Source organism: Prunus avium, chromosome 1 (assembly GCF_965620075.1).
Source record: "Prunus avium chromosome 1, drPruAviu1.hap1.1, whole genome shotgun sequence".
Lineage (NCBI taxonomy): Eukaryota > Viridiplantae > Streptophyta > Magnoliopsida > Rosales > Rosaceae > Prunus > Prunus avium.
In genome coordinates this window covers 21,909,662-21,917,365 of record NC_142284.1, presented here as the reverse complement: position 1 = coordinate 21,917,365, position 7,704 = coordinate 21,909,662, and the positions used below count along the sequence as shown (strand labels likewise).

At 43.8% G+C, this 7,704-nt stretch overlaps 2 protein-coding genes across 2 annotated transcripts; both read left to right on the top strand.

Moving 5' to 3' along the window:
- Nucleotides 1-2,710: 2,710 nt before the first annotated feature.
- Nucleotides 2,711-3,292, top strand: LOC148297571 (protein FAR1-RELATED SEQUENCE 5-like). The gene has a single exon (XM_088247629.1). The coding sequence runs from the start codon at nt 2,711-2,713 to the stop codon at nt 3,290-3,292; it is 582 nt and encodes a 193-aa protein (XP_088103755.1).
- A 1,810-nt stretch (nt 3,293-5,102) lies between these two features.
- On the top strand, nt 5,103-5,666 carry LOC110769808 (protein FAR-RED IMPAIRED RESPONSE 1-like). Its single transcript, XM_021973849.2, has one exon. It carries the CDS (start codon nt 5,103-5,105, stop codon nt 5,664-5,666), a length of 564 nt encoding a protein of 187 aa, XP_021829541.2.
- The last annotated feature ends 2,038 nt before the right edge of the window (nt 5,667-7,704 follow it).

The following is a 7,704-nucleotide window of genomic DNA, read 5'->3' as shown; positions in this document are numbered from 1 at the left end:
GATTTGCCCATGTTTGCTGGGACTGCCCCCAACTTTTCATTGGCGGATGAGAATGTTGTCCGTAGCCTGACGCTAGTGTGCGGCCAGAAACGCCGAGGCTGCTGCCCTCACCGTAGGGTTCAACCCTTTCGTTCTCCTGATTTCTTTGTCCGGCACTGGGGGGTGATGTGGGCGAGGAAATCGGCATCCTCTCCAGAAAAAGCGTTCGTAGCTCTGAGGAAAATCTATCCATCGCGGCCATAAAGGATGTTTCTATCCTGTAGGCCTGCTTAGCCATTAGATCTTCCACCAGAGCTTGCTCCTGTATGGACTCGGCCGTGCGAGTCGTCGACATTGGAACACTGGCCGAGATGTTGACCGTCTGCTCGGTCTCGGTGATATTTATCGGTGAGGTCGACTCAGTAGTCTCAGAAGTCATCTCGACTCTTTTATCCTTGAGTTTTGCCTGTGACTTGGTTTCCACCATAAGTTTTGACAGTGTACTTTAAGAAGTCCCACTGGGCGTGCCAAAAAGTGTTGGCGTTAGCGAATCCTACCGCCTGGTGTTCCGGGCCGAGGGGATCTGCGTCAACACAGGTCGTCCTTCTTCTGGCGCCGTGTGGTTTGTGCGCGGGCGTGCCAGCACGGTTTACCGTGCGTTTGAGAATGATACGGCTGGGTGAATAGATGAGTTGCGCGCTTGTTTAAGTCTGACTTCTAATCAAAGTGATTGTGGCCGAGAGAGAAACTGATCTCGGCCGTCAAGTTCACGGCCTGAGCTACAAGGCCGTTGATGGTGGTGCTGACGGTGGTTTTTAGGCGGTGCTCCGGCGCGTCGCTGGGTGGCGACGGTCGTATGATATATGGGATGAACGAGAGAGTAACAAAGATGGTGTTCCGGCGCCTTGAAAATCAAGGGTCGTATGATATATTGATGAATGGATTTTCCTACAAACTGCCACTACTCCTAAGAAAGCAAGTAAATGTATTGAAATGGCATTAGAAGAACGTAAATGACAAGAAGTAAATGACAGGAAAATATAATCTGCTCGTGGGAGGCTTGTGTTTGGTGTTGAACCCTTTAAATGTAGTTGGAGCTCGCTATTTATAGAGACGGTCTTGAGGAGACAATGAAGCTGAAAATCTGCATGGTGAGGTTGATCAGAGCTAGTGGGCAGTCGAGTCGGCATTTGGGAACGTGAAGCATGGTGGTGTGACACCCATATACCCCGGCGCCCGCCTTGGTGGTGGGCTCTGCATCTCGGGCCTTGGAGGGGCATTTAATGCCCTGGTCTGATGGTTGGTGGCTTAGCCTTACAAAATCATGGGATTTTCGCACCTAATCCCTGATTTTACTCACCATATATGACTTCAATCACGTCCCTTCTTTCTTGGCTCATTAAATGCTCCTACGTGGATCATGGTCTTTCTACCGTGATCAATGGCACTACTTCATTAAATGAAATGTGGGACCGTGATGCCATGTGGCGATGCCATTTGATTTTCCTACTTTGGCCGTGCATCTGAGGAGTTTGTCCTTGGCCAGTATTGCCGAGGCCGTGATGACTTTGAATCATAACTTACTTTTGTTTTTGACAAAAGGAAGAACGATGACCTGGCCGTAGATAGACGCTAGGGCCGAGCTGTTGTTCCTTCGGCCAGCCTCCTTCGGTCAGCTTCCCTAGCCGAGTTTTATTAGGCACAAACAGAATTGCTTCTCCGCTTTTTATTAATAGGGTTTATATATAAGGGTGAGGAACTAGTGAGAACGCCTATGTGAGAACATAACATGAGAACCCCGTTGGATCTAATCTAACGGCTGTATGAAAAGCAATTGTAAGTGTAAGTGTTATATTAAAACAAGGCCTCCTTCTCTCTCCTCCCTCCAAAATGTCCCCCTCCAAAACAGACGTCCCCTCGAAAACAGAAGTCCCCTCCAAACCAGCTGTTTGCTCAGTTCAATGAGGAGGCCATTTTTTGATCAGCTTTGATTGAGGAAGAACTGTAACACTGAAGAGAGAGCGCCCCTGTTAATCCTTTTTCGGTTTGAGGAAGAACACATAAATGGTACCCTCATTTTTCTGGGTTTCCCATTCAGGTGAAACAAAGGAATCTTGAATTTTATAATTTCATCTTTGTGGTTGGGTTTTTGGGGTTGGAACATACGTCAATCCTTGAGCAATGTCAAAACTGGCGTTGAGTTGGAAAGTGTTGACCATACCGTTGTGGTTCTGTTGTGTTGATTTTGAAATCCTTGAGCGCGGGCGAAACAGGGGTTGAGGAAGATGAAAAGTTTTTGGGGTTGACGTCCAGATCTAAAAGGGCTACGTCACATTGTCATATTTGTTGAAATTTTGATGTTGGAAATCAGTTACGAGGTAAGCCATATATTGTATTTGTCAGTTTAATGTTTCAGCAGAGAGTCATTTGCATGTCATATGTTAATATATATTTTAAAGCTTTTTGAAAGCATGTGCCAAATATTGGGCATTAGCATGAGTCAGATTAGGTTGTGTGTATGTCTTTAATGTTTCACGAGAGAGTCATTTTGATGTCGTATGTTAGTTAAAATATATTTTAAAGCTGTTTGAAAGCATGTGCCAAATATTGGGCATCAGCACGAGTTACGTTAGTGTGTATGTAGGTCTTTAATGTTTCACAGAGAGTGATTTTCATGTCATATATGATGGTGGTGATGTGATATTCAGGGTTAAATTGCAAGAACAGTGAAATGGAGTGCGAAGGACAGGTGACACCGGAAGTTAGTTTGGACTTGAAACCAAAATTGGGACTTGAATTTGATTGCTATGAGGATGTGTTCAATTTCTATAATATGTATGCCACAAAAGCCGAATTCGGCATTCGGTGTTCTGCAACGAGAACGTGCACATTCACAGGAGAGGTAACAAGGAAAGAATATGTATGCTGTAAACAAGGGTATTCGTTGACAAGCACTGTTAGTCGTAAGAGAAGACAGCGAGGTTGTACTCGAACTGGGTGCAAGGCTAAACTTGCGATTTTAAAAGTAAAAGAGAAGAATAAGTACACTGTTGTAGGATTCAATGAGGTACACAACCATGACATGACCACAGTTGATAAAGTCCATCTATTAAGATCTCACCGTAACTTAACAGAGTCTACAAAGGCCTATAGTGCACATATGAGCAAAGTTAATATCCCTGCATATAAACAGGTAAGCCTTCTTGAGGTGCAAGTAGGGGGATTAGAAAATGTTGGGTTTGTTAGGAGAGATGTCTATAATTATGCAAGGGACGTGCGTGGATTAGAAAATGGCATGATGCAGAGCTGCTGAAGGAGTTGGTCCAAGTGGAAGGGACTTGGATCCTTTAAACAAGAGGTCTTGGGTTCGATCCCAGGCGCTTGCGAATAGAGCAGAATTTGTTGGGAGAGGTCCTCGCTTTGCGCTCGACAGTACCTCGAGGGTTAGTCCCCGCAATCGCGCGGGGGATACCTTGGTTTTCACCCAAAAAAAGAAGGAGCATTTTTTGGCTGAGCAAGGAAAAAATGAATCCTTTCATTTCAATATGGAGGTAGATTCGGAAGGAAGGATGAGAAATGTTTTCTGGGCAGATGCAAGGTCAAGACGAGCTTATGGGTTTTTTGGGGATGTGGTGGTATTTGATACGACGTTCAACACGAACCGCTATGGGATGGTCTTTGCGCCTTTGTTAGGCGTTAATAACCATAGGCAGACAGTGTTGTTTGGTTGTGCATTCCTAACTAGTGAAATCACAGATTCATTTGTATGGTTGTTCGAAGAATTCAAGAAAGCCATGCTAGGTGAGCCACCCAAAATGATCATCACTGATCAAGATGCAGCCATGTCAAAGGCAATTGCTTTAACTCTCCCAACAACTGTTTGTGCCTGATAAATCACGGCCATGAGCTGGCCGAAGGAGCCCTTTCTCTCGGCCCTGGCACTTGTTCGCAGAGGCTGAAACGCAGCGTTTCGCCAGGGCATATTCGCCTTCCTTAAAGAATAAAGGAAGAAATGCTAAGGCATGATCATCTCGGCCTCAAACGTAGGCCGAGGCCGAGGCCGAACAAAATTGCGGCCAAGGCATTAAAGGCAAATCATCACGTGACAACAGGGTCCCAGGCTTCATTTAATGAAGTAGTGCTTGTTTAATGCAGCGAACCCATTGGCCACAAAGTAGCATTTAATGCATGAAGAAAGGTGGGAAGTGACTGAAGTCAGGATTTGGTGATGAAGATCAGAGTGATTAGACGTGGACATTCTCACAAGGATTCTGACAGCTTGAGATGTTGGTTCACCAGCTATCCAGGCAATAAATGCGTCTCCACGGCCAGAGGTTCAGAACCCACGATCGAGAGCGGCGGCCGAGATTCACCGGGATTTCTGGAGTCTCACCACCATACTTCACGATCCCAAATGTCGATTGGACTGCCCACTTGCGTTAGTCAGACTCCACTATGCGTAAATTCAGCCTCGATTACTCATCTAGGGACTCTTCCTATAAATACAAGACTCGAGCTACATTCAAAGGGTTCAACACCAAAACAAGCCTCCCACGGAGCAACTTATTTTTTCCTGTAATGCACTTTCAATATCTTTACTTGCTTTCCTAGGAGTAGTGTTAGATTGTAAGCAGAATCCATTCATCAATATATCATACGACCCTTGATTTTCAAGGCGCCGGAGCACCATCCTTGTTGTTCGTTCATTCACCCCATATATCACACGACCGTCGCTCCCTGAGCAGCGCGCCGGAGCACCGCCCAAAATCCATCACCAACACCATCACTCGACGGCCTTGTAGTTCAGGCCGTGAACCTAACAGCCGAGACCAGTTCCTCTCTCGGCTACAATCGTTTGACTAGGAGGACAGATCAAACAGGCGCACCATTCATCCATCCAACACTCATCGAAACATCAATGCACGGTAAACCGTGCTGGCACGCCCGCGCACAACCGCACCGCACCCAAAAGCAGGAAACCCCGTGTTAACGCACCTCCCCTCGGCCCGGAACTCCAGGCCGTGAGATTTGCGCGGCAGACAACAACATTCCATAGATATTGCATATGGCATATCTTGAATAAGTTTATGGAGAAACCCGGCATTGGGGAATGTTTTTCGGAAATGTGCAAATGCATATGGGGTATGGACACGAAAGAAGAATTTGATGTGAAATGGGATGAAATCATCACAAGCAATGGGCTGAAAGACCATCCATGGCTGAGCTCAATTCATGCTTTGCGGGAGAATTGGGTTCCATCATATGTAAAACACGTGTTTTCGGCTGGGATGTCAAGTAGTCAACGGGTTGAAAGCTGTCATGCATTTTTCAAACAATATATTAACTGGAAAAACACATTTATGGAATTCATTGTACGTTTTGAAAGAGCTCTTGGTTCACAAAGGCACAAGGAGTTAATGGCTAATCATGTTGATACCAATGAAAAACCTCCACTACCATTTCGAACACCAATGCAACATCAAATGGCACGCATTTACACTCTGGAAATTCTTGAAATGTTTGAGAGGGAAAACTTCAGAAGCCTTTTATGCTTGTTCGAACTTATAGAGCAAGATGAGACCCAGTGCAGGTACAAAGTAAGTGAGCGGGTAAATCCGGGGGGGACACAGATGAAAGAGCTTGTGCATGATAAAGATGCCGATAAAGCTTATTGCAGCTGCAAATGATTTGAATTTTGGGGTATTCTGTGCCGACACATCCTAGCATTTTTAAGAATGACGCAGGTGGAGCACTTGCCAGACAATTACATATTGAAACGATGGCTTCAAAGTGCAAAGTGCGGTGTAGTATATGATAAGAATGACAACGAAGTTAAAGATTGCGTGGATAGTTTGGTTTTGGTTAAGAGATTGTGTTCACCCCTTTTTGTGTTTAGTACCTGTGATGGTAGGGTAAAGTTCCCCATTAATCCAAAGACCATGGTTGGTCAATAAATTAAGTTTCTTTGTGTGCCGAGCGTGCCACCGTTAGCAATTTTTCAATTCTAAAAGACTTGAGAGTAAAAATAACTTGCGCCCCAAGCTATTGACTTTGAACAAACGATTGTGAATTTGGGTGAGGAATATCTCCCAAGTAAGTTCTTTTCTATGCCTTAGACTGGTAAGGACTTCATAATTTATCTAAATAAAACTGGGAAGTAAAGCAAAAATACAAGTGTTTGAAAATAAAAACAAGTTCAAGGAGAACTGTTTGAAATACAGTAAATGAAAGGAACTGCTAAGTTCGGAAATACATCAAAATATTGGACTTCGAATTCTGCCTGGAATGCCATTTCTGAGACTATTTTAGTCAAGCTGGACTGCACTGGATTGTGTGGCTGGACTGGACTGGACTGGACTGGACTGTCAGGCTAGACTGGACTGGCTGCACCTTCAACTAATAAATATTAGCTGGAAATCGATACCAATGTTGAAATTGGCAGAGCTATAATCAAGTTGAGTTGTGAGTGGCTGGGAATTCTGAGCAGAATCTCAAGGATAGCTTTGAAGGTCCTTGGTACCTTTGTTGGCTTTGCTTCTATTGAAGGCTAGAATGATCAGTGAACTAATTGTTTCTTTTGTATTTGTTTTGTTGATTGTTGGGTGTCCTTTTTTCAGCTCTCATCCCTTGTATTTATAGGAATTTTGGTTCCTAAAAATATCTGGAAAATATCTCCTGGAAAATATCAGTTGTGATGAATATCTTTTCCTTGTAACTTGTGAAGAAAATATCCCTCTTTTGAAGGCACATGGATGTTTTGCAGAGATACTCAGCATGCTTTCTCTAAGAATTCCTTTTGAATACCTTCTGGCCATTCTTGTAACTTGTGCTTCAAAATATCTTAATTGATGAGACCACACGGGTCTGTAGTTCCTGAGACTTAAATGGCTATAGGAGATAACTTTTGCTTTTACCTTTCTATTGATATGGTCTTTGAGTTAATGAAGGTCAGACCTCAAGTTTCAAAATATGTAATCTGGGAACTTGGGAAAGCTATTTTGGCTTATTTTATCTCTTGGAATGATATGGGCTTCTTTTCCAATTTTTGGCAAGTGGAGTCCGAATGGCCAGTTGGGCTGATGAGTAAAAAATAAGTCCAAATGTATTTTAGCTCGAATGGAGAGTTTGGCCAAAAAGTGCAAATTTTGGTACAAACAATGCCCCCAAGTTTTCATGAATTTGGGCAAAATTTATGAAAATTATGGCTTTAGCAAAATTTGCCGATCAATATGTCGATGGATAAAAAATGCATGGCCATATGAAAAAGTGTAGAATTTGATGCGAATTTGACAATATGCCCCCGAATCTCCGTGAATTCAAGCAAACATACCAAAATTGTGGTGCTATTCGCCCATTTTTTGCGTGTTTCGAGACCATTTTGACCATGTTCTAGCTGTTCTGTCACTGTTTTGGCTGAGTTCTAGATGTTCTTGCCTCGTTTCAGCTCAGTTCTAGCTGTTGTGGCCTCGTTTTGATACAGTTCTGGTTGTTTTAGCAGCGTTTTGGCTCAGTTCTGGCTGTTTCGGCAGCGTTTTGGCTCTGTTCTAGCTGTTCTGGCACAAATTCTGCCACCAATTCTGCCTGAAATTACAATTCTGCCACCAATTCTAGCTGAATTTATTCATTAGTCTAGCTAAAATAGAGCACTCAAACCTTGCACCATAGGGGGAGGCCAACCATGGTTCACTCCAAGCCTTGATTTTTTTGCATTTTCAACATGAATCT

What these genes read in the sequence shown, in the direction of transcription:
- LOC148297571 (XM_088247629.1), top strand. Translation starts at nt 2,711, where the DNA reads ATGGAGTGCGAAGGACAGGTGACACCGGAAGTTAGTTTGGACTTGAAA.
- LOC110769808 (XM_021973849.2), top strand. Translation starts at nt 5,103, where the DNA reads ATGTGCAAATGCATATGGGGTATGGACACGAAAGAAGAATTTGATGTG.